The sequence below is a fragment of the Anser cygnoides genome, chromosome 33, assembly GCF_040182565.1.
Source record: "Anser cygnoides isolate HZ-2024a breed goose chromosome 33, Taihu_goose_T2T_genome, whole genome shotgun sequence".
NCBI classification, from domain to species: Eukaryota; Metazoa; Chordata; class Aves; order Anseriformes; family Anatidae; genus Anser; species Anser cygnoides.
In genome coordinates, this window is record NC_089905.1 from 1,032,983 (window position 1) to 1,055,710 (window position 22,728).

General features: G+C 68.0%; 3 protein-coding genes across 5 annotated transcripts; 1 reads left to right on the plus strand and 2 right to left on the minus strand.

Annotated features, from left to right (window-relative positions):
• Positions 1–331: 331 nt before the first annotated feature.
• Positions 332–4,551, minus strand: ANKRD34A (ankyrin repeat domain 34A). Its single transcript, XM_066986194.1, has 2 exons — positions 3,686–4,551; positions 332–2,758 (listed from the first exon to the last, which is right to left on the minus strand). The coding sequence occupies exon 2, from the start codon at positions 2,540–2,542 to the stop codon at positions 1,181–1,183; it is 1,362 nt and encodes a 453-aa protein (XP_066842295.1). The 5' UTR covers positions 2,543–2,758; positions 3,686–4,551; the 3' UTR covers positions 332–1,180.
• Positions 4,552–5,069: 518 nt separating this feature from the next.
• POLR3GL (RNA polymerase III subunit GL) lies at positions 5,070–9,297 on the plus strand. 3 transcript variants are annotated; one of them, XM_066986118.1, is made up of 8 exons: positions 5,070–5,190; positions 5,850–6,000; positions 7,730–7,859; positions 7,946–8,014; positions 8,126–8,182; positions 8,277–8,350; positions 8,466–8,579; positions 8,673–8,893. In XM_066986118.1, the coding sequence occupies exons 2-8, from the start codon at positions 5,881–5,883 to the stop codon at positions 8,757–8,759; spliced, it is 651 nt and encodes a 216-aa protein (XP_066842219.1). In that variant the 5' UTR covers positions 5,070–5,190; positions 5,850–5,880; the 3' UTR covers positions 8,760–8,893. The 3 variants fall into 3 exon arrangements, with proteins under 3 accessions (XP_066842219.1, XP_066842217.1, XP_066842218.1); XM_066986116.1 differs by lacking the exon at positions 8,277–8,350 and having other exon boundaries at positions 8,673–9,297; XM_066986117.1 differs by lacking the exons at positions 5,070–5,190; positions 8,277–8,350 and adding an exon at positions 5,220–5,278 and having other exon boundaries at positions 8,673–9,297.
• An 8,430-nt stretch (positions 9,298–17,727) lies between these two features.
• Positions 17,728–22,295, minus strand: TXNIP (thioredoxin interacting protein). Its single transcript, XM_013201232.3, has 8 exons — positions 21,815–22,295; positions 20,873–20,945; positions 20,615–20,762; positions 20,150–20,252; positions 19,726–19,982; positions 19,461–19,617; positions 19,195–19,343; positions 17,728–19,010 (listed from the first exon to the last, which is right to left on the minus strand). The coding sequence occupies exons 1-8, from the start codon at positions 22,062–22,064 to the stop codon at positions 18,975–18,977; spliced, it is 1,173 nt and encodes a 390-aa protein (XP_013056686.2). The 5' UTR covers positions 22,065–22,295; the 3' UTR covers positions 17,728–18,974.
• Positions 22,296–22,728: the final 433 nt, after the last annotated feature.

A 22,728-nucleotide genomic window follows, 5' to 3' on the forward strand; every position in this document is an offset into this window, starting at 1 on the left:
TGTCCCGACGTGGTGACACAAATGTGCGGTCCCTGGACACCCTGGTGCCCAGGTGTGCCAAGGCGCGGGTGTGCAGCCCTCACGCACCCTGGCACCCAGATGTGCTGGCACCCAGAGGTGGTGACACCCAGATGTGGTGACACCCAGAGGTGCTGGCACCCAGAGGTGCAGCCCCCGCGCACCCCGGTGCCCGGACGCGCTGGCTCCCAGCCCCACCGCCACCCAGGCACCCGGGCGCCCCTCGTGCTGCCCCGCTGCCCCCCACCCCACCCCGCAGCCCCCTTGGGAGGGCAGGAGCTGGGGCACCTCTGGGCAGGGCCCGGTTGTGCCCCACAGCCCCGGAGTGCCCCTGGGGGGGCTCAGGGCGATCCCCAACCAACCCCATCCCCCCAGACCCCCCAAAACCACGCAGCCAGGATGAGCCGTGCCGGGCCTTTATTCGTGGGGATGCTGGCAGCGTGTCCCCATCCCCGTCCCCGCTCCCCCCCGGGAACACCCCCGCCCAGCACGCAGGGGGCGTGGGTGTCCCTGTGGCCAAAACCAGGGGAGAGACCCCCCCCCCAGGGAAGGGGCTGTCCTGGGACACGGGCGTCCCGCGGCTGTTATTGCTCAGCACGCCCGGCCCCGAGCAGCGTGTGACCAGCGGGGACACCCCAAAACGCTGGCCCTAAAAGGGGGGGGGCAGGGCCTCAGCCGACGCGGAGCAGGAGATGGGTTTGTGCGGAGCGCGGTCTGGTTGTCAGCTGCTGCCGCTGAGATCCGCGGGGAGAAGCGGTGCTTGGGGGGAGGGGGGGAGGAAGGAGCGGGATGAAGATGCGAGGGAGCCGGGGGACGCCAGCTCCTGAAAAAACGTGCAAAGTTTCTGCCAGCGGCAGCAATGGAAGAGTTGTTTCGTGGCCCCCTGCAGTCATCAGTAGGGTTCAGAGTGAACGTTGCCACCAGCCTGCCCGGGGAGCCCCACGCCGGTGCCTGTGCCGTCGGGCTCTCCGCTCTCGCAGCCCCCGCTGCCCTGGCGGATTCATGGCCACCACGGTGAGAGGACGGCAGCCCACGAGCGCGGTCCCTTCACGGGGTGTCCCCGTGGCAGCCAGGTCCGGGACCGGGACCCCCTCCGGGCCAGCGCACGTGGGTAGGGGAAGGGACGCTGCGGGCATCGCTCTGGGGAGGCCGTGGGGGGCCCTTAGGTGCCCGGCTCCAGGCTCAGGGCGCTCTGGAAGTTGGCCAGCAGCCGCATCTCCTCCGTCTGCATCGAGTGGCGTCGCAGCAGCTTGCGGCGGCCCTTAGGCGAGCCGGGAACCGGGAGCCCGCGAGGGCCGGGGGGGTGCGGGCCGGCGTGCAGGGGGGGCAGGAAGCCGGCGCGCCCCGAGGCCAGGGGCTCCAGCAGGAGCGTGCCGGAGCCGCGGCGCTCCAGCAAGCCGGGAGCACGGCGGCGGGCACCGGGGGGGGACTCGGGGGTCGGCAGCGGCATGGCCGAGGCCGCGCATCGCCGCCCGCGCCCCGGCGAGGGGGGTGGCGAGGGGGGCCAGGGGCAGCCCTCGGGGTCGGGGGGCTCGCGGCGCCCCGCTTTGACCCGCGCCGCCTCGGGGGCCGTGTTGCGCCGTGCCAGCGGCTGGGGGCAAGCCGGAGGCACCCGCTCGGCCCAGGCCGCCCCCGCCAGCCCCGCGGCCTCCCTGCCCTCGATGCTGTGGCGCCGGGGGCGCGTGCCAAGGCTCAGCTCCTCCAGCCCCGGGGCCAAACGCTCCGGGGGGGCCCGCGACGCCTCGACCCCCGGGGCCACCAGCCCCCAGGGCTCCGAGTTGAGGCGCTTCAGCGGCCGTCCCCGGGCGCGGGATGGCTCCGGCACGGTGGTGGCGGCCGGCGGCGGCGGTGGTGGGAAGCGGAAGACGTCCCGCTCCTCCTCTTTTTCGCTGCCCGCCGGCGAGGCCGCCGTGCGCACCTCGATGTCGGAGGGCGACATGCAGAGCGCCGGCGAGCGCTTCTCCTCCAGCCCCGGTGAGGGGGGCGAGTTCAGGTACTGCCGCGTGGTCTTGGTGCCCGAGGGCGACGTGTCGGTGGTGATGATGATCACCTCCTTGCCCTGCGCCTTGCAGGCGTCCAGCAGCGCCTGCAGCGTCTCCCGGTCGCCCCGGTTGATGGCGTAAACCAGAGCGGAGGCGCCGGCGTAGTCGCGGGCGCTGGGGTCGGCGCCATGGGCCAGCAGCACGGCGGCCACGGCGGCCCCGGCGCGCTCGGCGCAGGCGTGCATCAGCGCTGTCTTGCCCGTCTTGTCGGGGATGTTGGGGTCGGCGCCGTTCTCCAGGAGGTAGCGCACCATGCGGGGCTGCTCCAGCGGGTCGGCGTAGCGAGCCCGGCACGCGGCCATCAGCGGCGTCTGCCCCGCGGCGTTGCCCTCGTTGATGTAGGCTCCCCCTTCCAGCAGCAGCCGGGTGAGGCGAAACTTGCCCTGGGCCACGGCCCGCAGCAGCGCCGAGCCGTCCGCGGGCAGCATGGCCAGGCCAGGAGGCGCCGCGGCCCCGGGCGGGCGGCGCACGGGGCTGGGCATCGCACGCTCAGGGCCACCGGGACGGCGCGCGGCAGTGCCGAGGAGCCCGGAGCATCGCGTGCCTACGGCAGCGGGGAACGGCGAGGGGACGGAGCGGGGACGGGGTGGTCCTGGAGCATCGCGCGCTCACCGCAGCGGGACACGGAGCGGGGCCGGCGCGTGGGTGTGGCGTTCCCGGGGCGTCAGGGGGACGCGGCACGGGGACGTCGCGTGGCCCTGGGGGGGGGGCAGGAGCGGCGCGCGCTTAGCGCTGCGCGTTGAAACCCCTCCGATCCCTCCCCGCCGGCAGTCCCAGCTCCCTGCCTCAGTTTCCCCAGCTGCCATGGTCGCTGCCCCCCTCCTGTGCTCCCCCCGGGGCCGGGGGGCTGCTCAGGCTTGGGGGGGGGGCACTGATGGGGTCCGCGGAGGGGACAGTTCCCGGGGACGTGACCAGCTGTCACCGCGCAGCCCCTGGTGCCCTGCGGCCCCGGGGCCTCTCTGCCACTGCCTTCGGGCTGTGCCCGCCTCCCTGCGCGGTGCCTGCGGCCCCAAATCCCCAGGGCCCCCTTCCTCCACCCTCCTTCCCTTCCCCTCTACCCCTCCGGGCCCCCACCTGCAGCCACCTGCAGCCCTGCTGTCTCCTCTCCCATACCCCCCAAATCCCCTGTCCCCCTTCCTGCACCCCCTTCTTGCGCCCCGTATCCCCCCGTGCCCCCCCCGCATCCCTGCCCGTACCCCTGACACCCCCACATCCCCTCCCCGTACCCCCAATCCCCCAATCCCCTGCCCATACCCCTGACACCCCCCATCCCATCCCCTCCCCGTACCCCCAATCCCCCCCATCCCCTGCCCGTTCCCCAATCCCCTCCCGCATCCCCTGCCTGCACGGTTCCCATGGTTACTGCGGCTCAGCCTCAGCTCTCCGGCCAGCCAGGAAAATGGGGAAGAAACCACCAGGCCCCCCCCCCCGCGCCCCCCCCATTTTCAAGCCTGGCTGCCAGCGGCCCCCCAGTGAGATGCCGGCTGCAGCCGTGCCCAGGCCTGGTGCTTAGGGCTGCATGTCCCGTCCCTGCTGGGGGGGGCCGGGGGGGGCGATCCCTTCCCAGCCCCCCCCATCAGAGAGGGACCCCCCCCCATCCCTCCATCCCTGCCTTTCTCTGTTACCGTGGTAACCGGAGCGTGGCATCCCCCAGCGCCGCGTCGGGGTCCCCGGGGTCCCCGGTGTCGGGGCGATGGAGGTGCCGGGGCCATCTCCCGGTGGCCGCCATCCCGGCCGGCCGCAGGCTTCGCGAGGGGGAAGGAGGCAGGGGAGGTTATTTGGAGGGTTTATCCCCCCCCCCCTCCCCGCATCACTATTTTTGGCAGCTCCTGGCGCGGGGAGGGCTGGATGGGGATGAATCACCCGGCGGCGGTGGAGCCAGCGCCGAAGCCGCTGCGCCGAGCAGCCTGCGCTGCGCGGGGGTGCGACGGGAAGGGCGATGGGGCCCGGCGCAGCGGGGCTGGGGGGCGCGAGGCGGCGGGGCTGGGGGGCCGTGGGGCAGTGGGGTTAGGGGGCAGAGCGCAGCGGGGGGGGGGGGTATGGGGCAGTGGGGCTGGGGGTCACAGTGCAGCGGGGCTGGGGGCCGTGGGGCAGGAGGCCCTGGGACAGCAGGGAGGCGGAGGAGGGGGGTGTGGGAAAGCAGGGCTGGGGCCATGGGGCGATCGATGGCCACAGGGGCTGCGGGTCAGCACGGCTGGATCCCGCAACGCTGCGAGGCTGAGGCGCCCCAGGGCAGCGGGGCTGGGGCCGTGGGGCAGGTGGGTGGGCACCACGGGGCTGAGGTGCTGGGACAGGGAGCCCCCTTCTGCCCAGTCCTCTTCCCCTCACTTTCTTCAGCCTGATTTTTATCCCTGCACCCAGCCACTGTTGAGTTGTCCTTCATCCCCATCCCACCCCATTCCCAACCCAATCCCATCCCATCCCATCCCCATCCCACCCTCATCCCAATCCCAATCCCATCCCATCCCAACCCCATCCTGTCCTCATCCCCATCCTGTCCTCATCCCATCCCAGCCCAGCCCAGCCCAGCCCATTCCCATCCCATCCTATCCCATCCCCATCCCCATCCCCATCCCCATCCCCATCCCCATTCCCATCCCATCCCCATCCCAATCCCACCTCCATCCCACCTCCATCCCATCCCATCCCATCCCATCCCATCCCATCCCATCCCACCTCCATCCCATCCCATCCCATCCCATCCCATCCCATCCCATCCCATCCCATCCCATCCCATCCCATCCTATTCAATCCCTGTCGCCATTCCCACCTCATCCCCATCCCCATCCTAATCCCATCTCCTATCCCCACCCCATCCCATCCCATCCCATCCCATCCCATCCCCATCCCCATCCCCATCCCCATCCCCATCCCCATCCCACCCCGTCCCACCCCATTCACCCCGTCCCCATCCCCACCCCATTCACCCCATCCCGTCCCATTCACCCCATCCCCTCCCCATTCATCCCCTCCCCGCCCCATTCATCGCCCCAGCCCCGCCCCTTTCCCCGCCCCTCTCCCCACTCCGCCTTCTGATTGGCCCCGTCTCCCACCAATCAGCGCGGCCCTCGCCCTTCCGCAGCCTCCCCCCCCCGGCCGCACGTGGCGGGGCGGCGCATGCGCGTTGGAGGTACGGGGCCGAGCTGGGAGCGGGGGGGCACCGGGACCGGCACCGGGGGGGCCGGGGGGGGCGGGGGGAGCGGCCCCGGGGTGCTGAGGTGGGCCCCGTCCCCCCCCCAGCCCTGCCGTGTCCCTTAGGGGGGCCCCGTCCCGTTCCCGCCCCCCCGTGTCCCTGTTTAGGGCCCCCCCCGTGTGCTTTAGGGCCCCCCCCGTATCCCTTTAGGGGCGCCCTGCCCCATTACCCCCCCCATCTCCCTTTTTAGGGGTGCCCATCCCATTCCCCCCCCGTATCCCTTTAGGGGCGCCCTGCCCCATTCCCCCCCACATCCCTTTAGGGCTGCCCCCCACATATCCCTTTAGGGGTGCCCCATCCCATTACCCCCCCCCCCATATCCCTTTAGGGGTACGCCGTCCCATTACCCCCCCATCTCCCTTTTTAGGGGTGCCCCATCGCATTCCCCCCCATATCCCTTTAGGGGTTCCCCCATATCCCTTTAGGGGCGCCCTGCCACATTACCCCCCAAATCCCTATAGGGGTGCCCTCCCCATATCCCTTTTTAGGGCTTCCCCCCCCGTCTCCCTTTTCAGGGGTGCCCCATCCCACTCCCCCATCCCTTAAGGGTCCCCCTCCCCCCCTTTACCCCCTCCCCTGCTCTGTGCCCCCCGCAGCCCCCCCGGCTCCGTGCCCCCCCCCCCCGCCATGGCGGGCCGAGGCCGGGGCCGGGGCCGCGGGCAGCTGACCTTCAACGTGGAGGCCGTGGGCATCGGCAAGGGGGACGCGCTGCCCCCCCCCACCCTGCAGCCCTCCCCCCTCTTCCCGGTGAGTTTGGGGGGCTGGGGGGGGTCCCCCCGACAGCGGGGCGCAGGGCTGGGGCCTGCTGGGGTCATCGCACGCAGCCCCCCGGGGGACGGTTGGGTGGCGGCTGGGGGGGTGGCAGTCGGGGTGACAAGTGGGGTGACAGGATGTCAGTTGGGGTGACAAGTGGGGTGGCAGTTGGGGTGACAAGTGGGGGGACAGGGTGACAGTCAGGGTGACAACTCGGGTGACAGTCGGGGCGACAAGTGGGTGATAGGATGGCAGTCAGGGTGACAACTGGGGGGGACAGGGTGACAGTCGGGGTGGCAATTGGGGTGACAACTGGGGTGACAGGATGGCAGTCGGGGTGACAGGATGGCAGCTGGCACGCCTACCGGGGTGACAGTCGAGGTGGCAGTCAGGGTGACAACTCGGGTGGCAGGCAGGGTGACGTTTGGGGTGGTGGGAGTCGGGGTGACAGCTGGGGGGACAGGGTGGCAGTTGGGGTGCCAGGGTGGCAGTCAGGGTGACAAGCAGGGTGACAGGATGGCAGCCGGGGTGGCAATTGGGGTGGCAGTCAGGGTGACAGTTGGGGTGACAGGAGGACAGGCAGGGTGATGATTGGGGTGGCATTTGGGGTGGCAGGATGGCAGGTGGGGTGCCAGTTGGGGTGCCAGTTGGGGTGACAATTGGAGTGACAGTTGGGGTGCCAGTTGAGGTGACAGTTGGGGTGACAGCGTGACAATTGGGGTGCCAGTTGGGTGCCAGTTGGGTGCCAGTCGGGGTGACAATTGGGGTGCCAGTTGGGGTGCCAGTTGGGGTGACAATTGGGGTGACAGCGTGACAATTGGGGTGCCAGTTGGGTGCCAGTTGGGGTGCTAGTTGGGGTGACAATTGGGTGCCAGTTGGGGTGCCAGTTGGGGTGACAATTGGGGTGACAGAGTGACAATTGGGATGGCAGTTGGGTGCCAGTTGGGTGCCAGTTGGGGTGCCAGTTGGGTGCCAGTCGGGGTGACAGTTGGGGTGACAGTTGGGGTGACAATTGGGGTGCCAGTCGGGGTGACAATTGGGGTGACAATTGGGGTGCCAGTTGGGTGCCAGTCGGGGTGACAATTGGGTGCCAGTGGGGTGCCAGGCGGGGTGACAATTGGGTGCCAGTCAGGGTGCCAGTTGGGGTGCCAGGCGGGGTGCCAGTCGGGGTGCCAGTGGGATGCCAGGCGGGGTGCCAGTCGGGGTGACAGTTGGGGTGACAATTGGGGTGCCAGTCGGGGTGACAATTGGGGTGACAATTGGGGTGCCAGTTGGCTGCCAGTTGGGGTGACAATTGGGTGCCACTTGGGGTGCCAGTCGGGGTGCCATGCGGGGTGCCAGTCGGGGTGACAATTGGGGTGCCAGTCGGGGTGCCAGTCGGGGTGCCAGTTGGGTGCCAGGCGGGGTGCCAGGCGGGGTGACAATTGGGTGCCAGTCAGGGTGCCAGTGGGGTGCCAGGCGGGGTGCCAGGCGGGGTGCCAGGCGGGGTGACAATTGGGTGCCAGTCAGGGTGCCAGTTGGGGTGCCAGGCGGGGTGCCAGTCGGGGTGCCAGTGGGATGCCAGGCGGGGTGCCAGTTGGGGTGACAATTGGGGTGCCAGTTGGCTGCCAGTTGGGGTGCCAGTTGGGGTGACAATTGGGTGCCAGTCAGGGTTCCAGTCAGGGTGCCAGTGGGGTGCCAGTTGGGGTGCCATCCCGCCCCATCCCGCCCCGTGTCCCCGCAGCCCGTGGAGTACCGCCCGGTGCCGCTGCCGGGGGGCGAGGAGCTGGAGTACATGCTGGCCCTCAAGCAGGAGCTGCGCGGCGCCATGAAGAACCTGCCCTACTTCATCAAACCCGGGGCGCCCCGCAGGGGTACGGGGCTGGGGGGGGGGGGGGATTTGGGGACCCCCCCTCACCCCAAAGCGCGACCCCGCTGACGTCCCCCCCCCGCCCCGCAGACATCGAGCGCTACTCGGACAAGTACCAGGTCTCCAGCCCCGTTGACGGCGCCATCGATTGGAACCCAGGTGCGTGGGTTTTTTTTGGGGGGTGGGACTTTTTTTTGGGGGGGGGGGACACTTTTTGGGGGGAGGGCTTACGGGGGGGCTGATCCAGCCCCTGCTCCCCCCTCCCCGCAGACTGGAGGCGGCTGCCGCGGGAGCTGAAGATCCGGGTGCGGAAGCTGCGGAAAGGCCGTGAGTACCCCGCGCTGCCCCGGCCCCCCCCTCGTGTGTGTGTCCCCCCCCCAGGGTGGGTGACGCTCCCCCCCCCCCGTCCCCCCCCCCCCAGGGACCACCGTCCTCGTCCCCAAGAGCAAGCAGCGGGTGGCGCTCGACAAGGAGGAGGCCATTAAGAAGCTGGAGGTAACGAGGCCGAAGGCTCGGATGTGCCCCCCCCCTTATAATTAATGCTGGGGGGGGGCGGGGGGGGGGCAGCAGGTTTTTTTTGGGGGGGGTTCACGGGTGAACGGCGCCCCAGAGCCTGGAGAAGAAGGAGGAGGAGGTGACGTCGGAGGAGGAAGAGGAGAAGGAGGAGGAGGAGGAAGGCAAGGAAGAGGAGGAAGAGGAGTACGACGAGGAGGAGCACGAGGAGGTGAGGTGGGGGGGGGGGGTCGTCACCTCCCGGTTGTGGGGTGTTGTTTTTTTTTGGGGGGGGGGTCTCCCCACGGCTTCTCCCCGTCCCCAGGAGACCGACTACATCATGTCCTACTTCGACAACGGGGAGGACTTCGGCGGCGACAGCGACGACAACATGGACGAGGCCGTTTATTGAGCCCCCCCCCCGCCCCGGGACATCGGGGGGGCCCGGCGGCCCCCCCCCCACCAGCCCACCCCCACGGGGGGGGGTGTCCCAGTGCCTCCCAGCACACCCCCGTACTGGGGACCCCAGTGCTCCCAGTCAGGGCGGCCGGCAGGTGGCACTTGTGCTCCAGGGACGGGCGCCGCGGCCTCAGCACCGGGTGCCCCCCCCCCGGGGATGGTAATTTTGGGGGGGGGGGGGGGGGGGTGACCCCGCTGCCCCCCCAGCTCGGGGGTCCCTTGGGGCCCGAACCCCTGCGGGGGGGGGGGGCGCGGGGGCAGGTTTTAATGGGCTCCGTTTGGTTTTAGCGTTGGGGGGGGGAAGGATCGGGGCTGGGGGCGGCCGTGGGCCCCCCCCCGGGCTCGCCCTGTGCCGTTTTGGGGGAAAAGGGCCCCTTTCTGGGCCTTACCCCCCCCCCCCCCCCCCCCCCATTTCACGGCAGGTTTTTAACGTTTGGAGCTTTTTTTTACCGATTTGGGTGGATTAAAGTTGGGGTTTTTCTTGTCTCGTCCTGTGGCCTCCAACTTTTTGGGATGGGGGGGGGGGGGTTTGAAAAAGGGGGGGGTCCCGAGCTGACCCCGTCCCTGCAGGGGGACCCCCCCCACCTCCCCCAAGCTGTGCCTGGCACCGGCTGCGACAAAACGAGCGGGGCCGGAGCGGGGCGGCACCAGTTCCAGCACTGGTTTGTACTGGCGAAGGGCGAGCGGGAGGGAAAAGAATGGGGACGGGGAGGGGGTCGTGGGTAAGGACCCCCCTGCAGCCACCTGTGCGGGGGGGTCCCGGCCCGTGCAGCCCCCCCCCGGCTCATCTCGCCCCGCTCCAGGCACGGCACGTCCCGTTCCCGAGCCTGCTTACGCACGGGGTCAGAACGGGGCTGGCAGGATCGGTCCCAACCGGCCCAGCGCAACGGGGACGGCCGCGTCCCCCCCCCCGTCCCCAGCACGGCGAGGGGCTGCCGGGGTGTGTGTCCCCCCCCCCCACCTTGGGGTCCCCCCCCAAACGCCTCCAGGGACCCCCCACCTTGGGGTCCCCCCCCAAACACCTCCAACCCCAACCAAGGGACCCCCCAACCCCTCCCGCCGCCCCCCCAGCCGGCGCGGAGCTGCTGGGCCCGCGGGGCTGGTTATTTATTTATTGTAGGGTTGTTTGCCAACCAGCGCCCTGGGATCGCCCTACCCGGGCGGATTGTTATTGTAGGGTCTCGTGAGCGCCGCTCGTGAGCAGCCTGTTGTTATGGTAGGGTTGCCGGCGCCTTCACCTGCTGTTGTGGAGTGGCGTGATGGCTTGGCGGGGGCCGGGACCTGCCCCGCAGCCACGTTTCCCCCCCCCCCCCCCCCATGACTCTTTGACCCCTATGGGTGCCCCGCAGCGGAGGCCGGGCACCCTTGGGTGCTGGGAGCGGCAGGGTGGGGGCCCCACGCGCGCACCCCCCCCCCCCCCCAAGGTGCAGGGCTGGGCTGGGAGCTTTCTGCCCCAGCACCCCGGGATCGCTCGCACGCGGGTGCCCCCGAGCTCCCCGGCCGTGTGCGGGGGGGGGGGCACGTGGCACCCACCGGGCGCGCGGGGTGGGTGCTGCTGCGCCCATGGTGGGGGGTCTCGGTGCCAGGGGGGGGCCCTCGGAGCCCCAGCAGCCCCCACCCCACAGGGTGCCAGGATCCGTGCGTGGGTTTGGCTGTCCCTTGTCCCCCTGCCCCCCCCTCCCAGGCCTATGCCACCACCTTTGGGGGGGGGACAAATGGCACCGAGCTGCCCCCCCCCCAACGTAGGGTGCAGGAGCAGGAGGCTGCAAAGTGGGTTTTTTTTTTGGGGGGGGGGGGGGGGGGCCCATCCCCACGGCCCCATTCACCCCCCCCATTTATCTGCAGCCACCCTGTAGCCCCCGGGGGGGTGTGGGGGGGGAGTCTCGGGGATGTGATTTGCACCCCCCCCAAAAAAAACCCAACCCCGGGGGTTTTTGCAACCCTAAAACCAGCCCCCCCCCCCCAGTGGGGGCAGTTGGTGGTGCTGGGCTGAGCCCTGCCCAACTCAGCTCCTGCACCGGCAGCAAGAAAAACGGGGGCTGGGGGGGGGGGACAGGAATTTTTGGCGTTACGAGGGGACCCGGCAGAACCCCCACAGGCCGGGGGGGGCCACCCACGAGAACTTCACGCGCTGGGGAAGGGCCGTGACCCCCCCGCCCCGGGGAGGTTCCTGTTTATGGCTTTGTTTTTCAGCTCCCGGGCAATAAAAACGCAGCGTTGAACCCGCGCCGTAGGGCTGGGGGTGCTGAGGGGTCCCTGGGGGGGGGGGTGATGGGTGCTGATGTCCTGGGGGGGGGCACGGCAGTGCCCGTTTGTCCCCCGGGGGCTGCGGGGGGGACGGAGCCAGGAGGTGCTGGGGGCACTGGGCTGAAGGGCCGGGGTGGGAATCGGTGCCAAAACTGCTGGAAACGGTGAAGCTGCAATGGTTGTTTTTGTTTGCCCCCCCCCCCCGCCCCCCCCCCAGCCCTCGTTTTCTTCCTTCCTTGGGGTGTCCCCGAAGCTGAGAGATGCCCCGGGTCGTGCCCTATGTGTGTCCCCCCCCCCCCCCGTCCGGGGGGGTCCCCAGGAGGTGACGATTTCCCCGCACAGCTCCGGGGGTCTGCGCCCCGTCTTGGGGGGGGGGGCTCACGGGGCCCCCACGGCACCGGGATCCCCCCCTTGGGGCACAAAGGGAAGGATCCGGCCCCACCTCAAGGAATAAAAGTGCTCTCTAAATAACAGCCCCGGCAGCCAGGGCTGAGTAATGGGGTGAGGCAAGCGAGGGGGAATTTGGGGCTGGGAACAACCCCGGCCGTGCCCCCCCTCCCACGGCCGGGGGTTCGGGCACGGGGGGGATTTGGGCACGGGGCTGGGGGAGCTGCCCCCCCCCCCCCCCCAGTCTGACAGGGGGGAACCTCTGCAACCCCAGGGCCCCAAAGCCGCTGCTGAGCCTTCTCTCCGTGCCTCAGTTTCCCCACAGGCTGGGGAGCGAGGAGGAGGAGGAGGAGCGGGGCCTCTTCCTCCCCGGTGCACGCAGGCGGCGCGTGGGCTCCTCGTGCGCCGCCTCGGCCGCTGCTCGCCGCTATTTTTACCCCTTCGCTGCTGCGCCGCGGCTCCGCTGGCTCCTGGCTTGGGGTTTTTCCCTTGGGGGGGCCCAGACGATGGATTTTGGTCCCTTGGGGGGGGTGGTTTGGGGGGGGGGGGTCCCCCCCTTTCAAGGACACCCCGTAGTCCGGGCTCTTTGGAGCAAGGAGGGGGCTGGGGTTGTGGGGGGCAGCATCCGAAGTCTGAGGTGGGGTTGGGGGGGGGGGGGCTAATCCCCGATGGGGACGGGGCAGGTCCCAAATCTCTGCGGCACCCCACAAAGGGCCATGGGCCCCGGGGTGCTCCCAAATCCTCCTGGGAGCTGGGGGGTGCGGGGCTGTGGGCATGGGGGTGCAGGATTGGGGACGGGGGGTGCAGGATTGGGGACGGGGGGTGCAGGATTGGGGACGGGGGTGCAGGATTGGGGACAGGGGGGTGCAGGATTGGGGACGGGGTGCAGGATTGGGGACAGGGGGTGCAGGATTGGGGACGGGGGTGCAGGATTGGGGACAGGGGGTGCAGGATTGGGGACGGGGTGGTACAGGATTGGGGACGGGGGTGCAGGATTGGGGATGGGGGGTGGAGGATTGGGGACGGGGGTGCAGGATTGGGGACAGGGGTGCAGGATTGGGGACGGGGGGGTGCAGGATTGGGGACAGGGGGTGCAGGATTGGGGACAGGGGGTGGAGGATTGGGGACAGGGGGGTGCAGGGCTGGGGACAGGGGGGTGCAGGATTGGGGACGGGGGTGCAGGATTGGGGACGGGGGGGTGCAGGATTGGGGACAGGGGGGTGCAGGATTGGGGACAGGGGGTGCAGGATTGGGGACGGGGGGTGCAGGATTGGGGACAGGGGGTGCAGGATTGGGGATGGGGGGGTGCAGGATTGGGGACAGGGGGTGCAGGATTGGGGACAGGGGGTGCAGGATTGGGGACGGGGGGTGCAGGATTGGGGATGGGGGGGTGCAGGATTGGGGACAGGGGGTGCAGGATTGGGAACAGGGGTGTGCGGGGCTGGGGGCAGGGAACTGCAGCACCCGGGGCCTGATCCTGCTCTCACACCACGCTGCCAGCACCGGCGATCGGAAAGAAATCCCCACGTGCTGCCCGCCGCAGACAATAGCGCTCGCCCTTTACCCAAATTGGCTTCGTTCGCGGGGAGCTCCAGCGCCACGGCTAACGTTCAGCGCCCGCGGCCGCGTTTCCAGCCCGGATTAGGCGGGGGCTGCAAGGGCCCGGGCCAGCAGTGACCTTGGCGAGCTGCGGCTCACCGGCAGCGGAGCTAAAATTAAACGCAAAAAGCGGAGAAGTTCAGCGGGTCTTGGCGGTGCCTCCCCCAAAAAAAAAAAAAAAAAAAAAAAAAAAAAAAAACCACCCGTAAAGGTCGGCGGGCGAATGTCAGCGTTCGGGCGGCCTGCCCGCTGCGAACCGAATCCCCCCGGGAGCGTTTCGGGGGCTCGATCCGGTGGAGTCGAGATAAATCCTGCCTCCCGTTTACCCTGCGGCTGCCTCCCCCCCCCCCCCCACCTCGGCGCAGGAGCTGCCGGCAGATCGCTGGCTGTGCCCCCCGGGGTGAACTCAGATTTTTTGGGGGCGGCCCAGATCCCCCAAAAGGCTCGTGCTGGCATCGCGACCCTTCCCGCTCATGCCCAGGGGCTGCGATTATCCCACCCCCCAGCCCCAGGATGAGGCCCCCCCCCGTGCCGTAGCCTTTGACCCACTTTGCCGCAGGAGGCGACGAGGGGAAGGCAGCGGGCGCGGGCAGCCAAAATAGTCGGTGGGACCGCGGCGCCGCGAGCGCCTTCCGGCAGCGCCGCGAGCCAAGGCAGCTGCCGAGCGAATAGTTTCCAGCGGAGCACATCGAGGAGCAGAAGCGCAAAAAAAAATAAAATAAAATGCGAGAGCCCCCCCCCCCCCCCCGCCCGGCCGTAAACAAGCGACCTGGAAAGCCGCAGCCCGCATCAAGTGACTCGGTTATTTTGTTCTTGTGCAGGGGAAAAAAATAATAATAATGCTAATAATAAATGCGGAGGCGAGGAGCTGAGCCCCGGCCCCGAGGTGCCGGGGGGGGGGGGTGAGGGGTGCATGGAGCGGCGATGGCAGGACGAGGCGCCCCGAAATCAATGGGGACCTCAAATCCTGGTGCGCAGAGCAGCCCCGCTGCGCCCCGCTGAGGGTTTTGGGGCCGTCTCCGTCCCCCCCCCCCGGGGCTGTGGCTTGGCCGTGGCGGGGGCTGAGGCGCCCGGGACCTTTGGCCGAGTTGGAGCCACCGCGCGCAGCGGGGCCGGAGCCAGCGCGGGCCCCGTGCCAGCAGCCGGGGCGAGCAGCCAGCTGCGGGGCCACCGGGCGGCACCGGGAGCGGGGTGTGCATGGGTGGGGGCTCTGCTCCGGGCTCCCCCACTTATTTCACCCCCTTGGGAACCCCTTGGGAACCCCTTGGGACCCCACGGGGCTTGGCCCCAGCCCCGGCCCCGCTTCCCCGCAGGGAAGAGGAGCGCCTCGTCCCCTCCGCCGCCCGTTCCTTCTGCTTGTCCCGGGGGGGGGGGGCAGCGGAGCCCCAAATCCCACAGCGGATCTGCAGCAGCCCCCAGGACGGGGCCGGGGGGGACGCAGGGTGGGTGGTGGTGTGCTGGACGGACGGACGGACGGACACGGGGATGAACAGAGGGACGGCGATCCAGCCCTTGGGGCGGCTCCGGGGGCAGAGAGACCCCCCAACCCCCCGTCTTGTGCGCAGGGACCCCCTCGGCAGCACGCAGAGGGGCTTCGAGCCCTTTTTTCCCAAAGACAGCCCGTTTTTAGCCCAATTTAGCCACGGCCACGCCGCTCCCCGGGCCGGCCGCAGTGTCCCGTTGCAGGGGGCTCGGTGACGAGTCCTTGTAGGGACCAGCGGTGGCTCGTCCCCAGCTCGGCGGCGCATCGCTGTAAACAGCTCGCTGGAAAAATCCCTGCCTGGGCAGGGACAGCTGGGCAGGGAGGGGCGAGCAAATAAATCCCCACCACCCCCCCCCCACGGCAATGGGGCCGGTGTGGGGCTGGGGGAGATGCGGGGGCCGAGACGCGGCCCCATTGCCCCCCGGGTGCGCAGGGGCGTGATCCCACTCGCTGCGGCGCACGGCCCGAGCTGCCGTGCCCACCCGAGCCCCCCCAGCCAGGGTGGGTTTTTTTTTTTCTTCCTCCCCTCCCCTCTTTATGGCCCGAATTGGTTTTTATCGGGGCCATAAAGCGGGGCCGGGCTGGGCGCGGGCGCAGATGTTGCTGAGGCTGCGGCTTCGGGCTCCGCTGGCACCCAAAGGGGCTGGCAGCGGCCGGGGAGGTGACGGCGAGGTGGCCACCGTCCCCGCCTGGCAGCGTGCCCCCGCGCCCTTCCTCGAACGGTGCAGCGGGACAACAACAACAACAAGAAACAATAAAAAACAAACAAAACACACCTGGGGCCTTTGTTTATTGTAGGGTCTCTGCAGCGCGTGTTGCCCCCGAGCGGGGCAGATCCACCCCGGGGGCCGGGGCAGGTCCCAAAACGGGGCGTGGGGTCTGGGGGTGTCTCCCCAGCTGGGTGCGCGGCGCTGCCCCGCAGCCTGGGATGTGGGGTTATTTTTTTTGGGGGGGGGTCTCTGCTGGCAGGGGCTGCCCGCCGCCCCCCAGGACCCCCAGCTGGCTGCAGCCCCCACCCCATAAAGCTCTTCCTGCCCGTACTTGGGCCGGAGCCGGGCTCCCCCTTCACCTGCTTGGAGGGCAGCCCGGCCCCGCAGCCGTGCCAGCCGGGCACGGGGACGGCATCTCGGTGTGTGTCCCCCCCACCACCCCCCCAAAAAAAAATCCCCTCCCACGCAGGGCATCAACCCACGAAGGGAAACTGAGGCACGGGGGCGAAGCGATGGAGGGGCTGGGAGCAGGCGTGGGGGGCAGCGGGCTGCCCGCCGAGGGCACCCTGAGCCTCGCACCCACGGGTGCGGGGAGAGGCTGTGCCGTGGGGGCCCGAGCACCCCAAAAAGGCCCCGCAGCGAGGGGGGGGGGGACACGGAGCTGCGGTCATGGGACGGTGCCGTGACGTCCCGGGGACACGGGGTGACAGCGCCGGGCGTCAGAGCCCTGCAGCACCTCTTGTACCCTGACATCCCCCGGGCCCAGCTGGACCCCGCGAGATAAGCGCCGCGGGGCTGGGGCTGGGCGAGGGGAGATAAACCCCGAGCGGTGCCGGGGGCTGCCCGAGCCCAAACCCCCCCGGGCGGGCCCCGAGCCGGGGCTGGTTTTGCTCCCCGGGCCCCGTTTGTCGGGGTTGGGGAGGGAAGAGTGGGGGGGGGGGGGTTGTTTTTTGTGTGATCTTGCTTTGTTCTTGGATAATAAAAAAAAATAATAATAATTCGGAGAAATGGGAAATGGCTCCGGAGTGGGTTGGTGAAGCGAAGGGTGCTGAGCCCCGCGCTGCAGCACCGGACGGCGGCAGGGGCTCGGGGACGGGGACAGGACTTGGGGACGGGGACGGGGACAGGGCTTGGGGATGGGGCATGGGGACGGGGCTTGGGGACGGGGACGGGGACAGGACTTGGGGACGGGGACAGGACTCGGGGACGGGGACATGGACAGGGTTTGGGGACAGGGCTCGGGGACGGGGACGGGGACAGGGACAGGACTCAGGGATGGGGACATGGACAGGACTTGGGGACGGGGCTCGGGGATGGGGACGGGGACGGGGACAGGACTCGGGGACGGGGACATGGACAGGGCTTGGGGACGGGGCTTGGGGACGGGGTTCGTCCTACGGGGGCCGTGCTGGCCTGGCACGGCCGGAGCCGCCGGCATCCCGCCGATAAGGCCCCTACGTGCCGAGCTGGTGCCGCGCCGCGCCGGCGGCGGTGAGATAAGGGCCGGCTACGGGGCGGGGGGGGGGAGGACAGGGGACTTGGGGGCTGCAGCGGGCAGGGTGGGGAAACTGAGGCACGGCGGCCGTGGCGTGGAGCGCAGGGTTCAAGGCGCTGCGGGGTGGTGGCGGTGCCCGCGGGGGTCCTGCAGACACCCCCCCCGCCCCCCTGGAGGCGTCGGGGTGCTCGGCGAGGGAGGGGGCGTCCGCCAAGTAGGGGACGGGTGAGGGAGCGCGGCGGCTCGGCCAAGGTCGGGCCGCACGCGGGCTGTTTTCCTCTCGAGGGATCTGGGCCCCGTTCCTGGACAAAGCCGGCGGCCGCAGGCAGCGTCACGCCGCCGTCAGATTTTCCGTCAACTTTCACCCACATCCCCCAAAAAAGGGCCGGAGGAAGGGGCTGCGGGGCGCGCGAGCGCGCAGGAATTTCCCACCCCATCAGGACCGGGCGCCGGGGAGCTGCCGCTCCGTGCCTCAGTTTCCCCTTCCCAAGGGCGGCTTCTCCTCCTAAAACCTCATCCTCGCCCGCCACCACCTCGACGGGCGTTTTTGCGGGGTCCCCAGTCCCGCACGGCCGCGACCCGCAGGGCTGGGGCCTTCGCAGCGCACCCGCTCCCGCTGCAGGTACGGGGCCGGTTGTCAGGTGTGGAAATCGGGGTAAAACGAAGCGAATCTGAACTGAGCAGCGGGTTTCCTCTCCCCACAGAGCAGGGCACTGAGAGAGGGCAGCCGTTGGCTGACCCGGCCCCAAAAAGCACCCGGAGCAGGGCTGCGCGCGCTCTCAGGCAGTGGTTGCGTTCCACAGGGTGCACCCATGGGTGCCCAACGCAGGCGCTGCGGTAGCACCGAGCCCGTTGTGCCTCGCAGAGGTGTGTGGGGCAGGGATGGGGGCATGGGGGCGACCCCTCAAGCCCCTCAGGTGGCTTCAGGACCTCCGCCCCACTCCCCCAACTCCCCCTCCGCCGCCCTCCCACGCCCCAAGTCAGAGACCCCACAAGGACGTCGCTTTGAGAGATCTTTATTAAAAACTTCGCCCCATAGGGGTTTGTAGAGCCTCAGCAGTACAAAATATAGACTTTTTCAACTCTTATCCCCCTCCCCCCCCCAAAAAAAAACAATACAAAAACAAACTGTACAAAGGAGTCATCCGCTCCACGCCCCAGCAGCCCGCGAGAACTCAGCCCTCCTGGGGCCATCCCCATCACGGCGGCAAGAAATTCACTGGCCAGATTTGGTTTCGCCCCTTCCGCGCCGCAGCCCGGCCTCGCCCGAGTCGGGGGCATTTTGGCACCGGGAGACGAAGTTTTGGTCGAAATGTCAGGGACTCGGGCGGTGCCAGCCCGGGACGGTGCTGGGGGAGGCCGCCGCCGCCACGGTTGCGGGCGTGAAGCGAGTAGAACGGAGCATAGTGATTTCTCCCGCCCCGCGTCGGCTGCGCGGGGTTAGTAGTTCAGAGAGGAGACGCCGAAGATCAACGCTACGGGCACGGCGCCGCTCAACGCAAACCGCCCCGGTCGCGGGGCCGAGCTGCCCCCATCGGATTCTAGGAAGCGAACTAGCCCAGACCAGCATGCAGAGCAGCCCTCGGGGCACCGCATTAGCTCCCCGTCGTAACGGGGGTCCATCGCTTTCTGCAGCCTTGCCCCTCGCCCCGTGCGGGGAGCTCAGACATCAGAGGCGTTAATTAATTAGCCTAAGCGAGAGCAACAGCCCTCCGGGCAGAGGGCCGGGTTTGGCTACAATCGTCTGTCGCGCGGGTCGCATCCATCGCAGGACGGCGTTGCGATGGCGGTTTCCCACAGAGCAACGGCGCTGCAAGTCCTTTCGGGCTGGCATCTGCCTCTCCTCCCCTCCCCGAAGGGTTTGGGACCGAGGTGTCTGAGGCACTTACACCTTCCGCGCTCCACACCCCCATCTTCTGCCCGCTTCCACGTGAGCACCTTGGTATTTTTTGTTTTTTTCGGAAGACTTTGGCTGTGAGCAAGGTCCCCAACAACCCCTGAGCCACAGGAGGGTTCCTCGTACGCGCCAAGGCAGCCAGCACGCGAGGGAACACACAGACTCAGACACTTCACCCCTTCCGCGCTCGCCCGAGAGCCTCCCTGGGAGCTGTCGTGACGGGCGCCCTTCGTGCGGCCACTCCTGCAGCAGGGCTCCCAGGAAGACGCCGGTCTGGGCTGCTGCCAGGTCCCACGGCAGGTTCAGAGTCCAAAAAAAAAAAGAGTGGGAGCGTGACTTCCGCTCGGCACTCACTGCACGTTGTTGTTGGCGATGCAGGGATCCACCTGGGGAAGAAGCCAAGAGGCCGGTGAGATGCTTCCGGACGCATTCCCCACCAGATCTGCCCAGAGCTACCATCCAGAACCACACCTGTCCCCCCCACCCTAAATCCCTCTGCTCCCCGAATCCCAAATCCCCCCCCTGCTCCCCAAAAGCCCAGCAGCCAGCCCTCGGGGCCCCGCTGCTCACCTCGGTGTAGGTGGGCGGCGGCATGAACTTGAACTCGGGGGCGTACATGAAGATGGGGCTGTCAAAGCTGTCGGGATCGTCGAGGAGAGGGGTGGTCGGGCTCTCCAGGCGGTGGTCTTCAGGCACGATGTCCAGGTAGCAGGGGGGTGCTGCGAGACAGGGAGGGAAAGGGTGAGCACTGCCCCACAGCACCCCAAAAACCGCGTCAGTGGCAGGTGTGGGGCGCCCCCCAGGAGCCCCCCCCGCCGTCGCCGTGCCCCGCTCACCTTCTGGAGCATCCGGCAGGTTGAGGTCCACCCAGCTCATTTCGGAGCTGGTCTGGCTGGCCATGCTGGAGCTGCGGCTCCCGATGCCCGACCGGCTGCCGATGACGAGGGGCAGCTCCAAAATGATCTTCTTGGAGCCCGGGACACTGACGTAGATCTGCAAGAGTGGAAGGACCGGAGTTAAGCGACGTCGGGAGCCAGCAGCACCCCAAGTTTACCCCCGCCGCCGAGCGAGGACGCGGCATCAGCAGCCCGAGCCACTCACCTGCAGGAAATACTCCACGCGCAGGATGTTGCAGCCCAGGATGGACGGCTTCAGCTTCTTGACGCGGATCGTTTTGCCCCGCCAGGACTCTGACATGCCCGAGATGATGTGGTTGCCCCGGACGCAGGAGAGTTTCTGAGTGAACACCTTGGTCTGCCCGTTGGCCAGGTAGGTGTGCTTGGCGATGATGGCTGCTTTGGGCACCACGATGCGGGAGCAAGTGTTCTCGAAGTCGGCGTTGATGCAGATCTCGTCACCTGGGGAGGAAAGGACAGTTTGCATTTAGGAAGGTCCAACCTTTCCTCTTGGGGTCTGCCCGTTTGAGCCGCCATGCGCTGGTTCAACGCCCCCCGAGGCTCCCCCAAAACTCGTCCCACTGCCCCTTGCCTCCCCCCTTCGCTCCTCGAGCCAGGCAGGCTCCTACCTTCACAGAAGCCCTTCCTGTCGATCTGCGCGCTGACCGACACGCGGCCATCAGGAATGAACATGCAGGACACCTTCTTCTCCTTCTTGGCAGCCACTGGGGACTGTGGAGAAAGCAGAGGGTTACCCGGATGAAACCTGCCTGCTGCCCCCAGGCCATTCCTCCTGCCCGCTCCAAGCTTCGCCTTCTCCCCCCCAGTTTGGGATCTCAGGTTCAAGTTCCCTGTAAGGCTCGAGTGTCTTACAGGGAAATGAAGGCCCAAGTGACTCACTTCACCTGCCTTGGTGTAGGTTTCTAGAAGTGACTAAGACTTCTTAGGAACTAAGCCCTTAATCCACGCTCAGCAACGAAGCCCATTAAGGGCGTCTTAATTACAGAGGTCAGAGTGACCCCACCTAAGCGCCTCTCTCAACACCCTCCGGCACCCAAACCTCCTGGAGGGTGGCAAGGCACAGCAGCACTCACCAGCAGCTCTGGAGTGTTCACATCAACGGGGTCCATAACCTCGAAGCGCTTCTTTATCTCCTGTGTGGGAAAGGACGGGCGCTCGAGGAAGGCCTTCACCCAGTAATCCACGCAGCCGTACTTTCCCTTGAAGGTTGTACCAAGAGGCCTGAGAAGACAAACACCTGTTGTTAGGCACATCTGAGGCAGCAACAGAGTTTTCCATAAGACCGCGATTTATTTTTTTTTCCTCAGAGACTGTATTTGTGTGATACTTACCCCTGCGGAAGCTCGAATCCGAATTTGTACTCGTATTTGTTCCCAGGTCTCAAGATTACAGAACCATCCCCATCTGGGAAAAGAAGAGGGGAGCGTTAGATGAAGCTCCAGGGCACTGTTCTTAAGCATTATCCCCTTCGTGCTTACCCAGGCAGCGATCAAGTCAGAGGCTGCATGAGCTAGAGCAGCATTAGCTGTTTGCTAAGAGCCTCCCACACCTGTCCCCAAACAACCACAGAACTTCATGTCCTCATGAAGCGAGCAGCACTTTCACTTCCTCTTTCAACATCCGCAGCTGAGGCCACAAACACAATCTTGCCTCAGTTCAGCCTGCGTTACCCCTCCCCACTGCCTCCCCCTTGGACTTTGCAGGAGTATCCAACACCACCTTCCTCGCTGTTTATCTCTGAGATTTCACATCACCCCAGGTATCTCCCGGGAACTCTGCCAACTCCCTCTCCGCCTACCCTGCAGCCAGCCCAACAGGGAGGCTGAAGGCAGGCAGGGAAGTTCTCCGTGCCCTGGAAACTCCTCGCCTCTGGCACCATCTGTGCGGGCCCCTCCCTGCCTACCTGTTGCAGGCACCAGGCTCAGCTCCTGCTGCCCTGCAACACCCAGCCCAAACCGATCTCATTCTGCCTGCTCCCAGCCACTTCAACACCCAGGTCCCTTGGTCGCAGCACGGCTGCTTTTGTTCCGGGCTCCTCACAGGGCACAGAAACCCTCACCTTTCCCTTTGCCCAGCTGTGAGGCCTCTATCCATTTCCTCATTTCTCCCGAGTTCCAGCCACCACCCGGTTCCACTTTCAGCGCTGAGCCCTCCCACCCCAAAACTCCCCCAAAACTCCCCACCAAGACACCCCACACCCAAGGGGGCACAGCCAGGACACCCCAAGGAGAGACCCACCTCCACACCCCCTTCTCCCAGCCCCAAGCCCTCACCTGTGGGCTGTTCCTCCAGGGTCAGGACGTCCTCGAAGCGCAGGTACTCCATCTCCTGCTTGCACTGCTGGGGGCCCTTGGCCCAGTTGACTTTGGCCACCCCGCAGGCCAGCACCTTGACGGCGCTGACGCGAGTCACCTCGGCCACCTCCACCAGCACGCGGCCGGCCACCTTCTCCCCGCTACAATAAACCTTCTCGGGCTCGCTGAAGGCCACGAGGAAGGTCTTAACTTTCTTGAACATCACCATGGCTGAGGTGAGTGCGTGAGGATTCTCCCGAGGAAGCAGCGAGCGGCGACGCGGGGCAGAGATAGGTTTTTCTTCCTCGCAAGGAGGAAAAAAGGCTATAAACCACCCCAAAAAAGGCTGGTTTCAGTCAAAAAAGAAAAAAAAAGTAGGAGGTTTAACCCCTTTCTGCCCGCCGCAGAGCCGCTGCGTAGCTCCTCCGCCTCCTGCTGCCCTCAGCGCTCTGGCCGCGGCGCCGCCGCCCGCCCCCTTTTATAGCCTCCGCCCGCCCGCGCTCCCCCCTCCCGCGCCTGTTGATGCCAGGCGCTCCACGCCGAAGGCGCGTGGCCAGGCCGTGCTGCTCGCGTGATCAGCGCGCCCATTGGCCGCCGCCGCCTTGTTTACAAGCCGGCTGGCCAATCAGCGCGCCGCCTGCGGAGCGTGGACAGCGTGTGAAGGAGAGGCGAGCGTGTGCTCGGCTGGGGAAGGCGGGGGCGGGGGCGGGGAGGGAGGCGGAGTGACAGCGCGGCGGGCCAATGGGAAGTGAGGACGGGCGGCGGTGGAGGCCAATGGGGAGCGGGGAACGGGATGTTCTGTTCCCAGCTGTGAGGGCCGGGGGCGAGACCCCCGCCTGGGGCTGGGCCCTGAGGGGGGGGGGGGGGGGGGGCTTGGGGCGACCCCCGCCCGC

What these genes read in the sequence shown, in the direction of transcription:
- ANKRD34A (XM_066986194.1), bottom strand. Translation starts at nt 2,542, where the DNA reads ATGCCCAGCCCCGTGCGCCGCCCGCCCGGGGCCGCGGCGCCTCCTGGC.
- POLR3GL (XM_066986116.1), top strand. Translation starts at nt 5,881, where the DNA reads ATGGCGGGCCGAGGCCGGGGCCGGGGCCGCGGGCAGCTGACCTTCAAC. An exon ending in ACCCGGGGCGCCCCGCAGGG is followed by an intron (nt 7,860 to 7,945) that starts GTACGGGGCTGG and finishes CCCGCCCCGCAG; the next exon opens with ACATCGAGCGCTACTCGGAC. An exon ending in ACGAGGAGGAGCACGAGGAG is followed by an intron (nt 8,580 to 8,672) that starts GTGAGGTGGGGG and finishes CCCCGTCCCCAG; the next exon opens with GAGACCGACTACATCATGTC.
- TXNIP (XM_013201232.3), bottom strand. Translation starts at nt 22,064, where the DNA reads ATGGTGATGTTCAAGAAAGTTAAGACCTTCCTCGTGGCCTTCAGCGAG. An exon ending in GGATTCGAGCTTCCGCAGGG is followed by an intron (nt 20,763 to 20,872) that starts GTAAGTATCACA and finishes TTGTCTTCTCAG; the next exon opens with GCCTCTTGGTACAACCTTCA. An exon ending in CCTGCCGGATGCTCCAGAAG is followed by an intron (nt 19,344 to 19,460) that starts GTGAGCGGGGCA and finishes CCTGTCTCGCAG; the next exon opens with CACCCCCCTGCTACCTGGAC.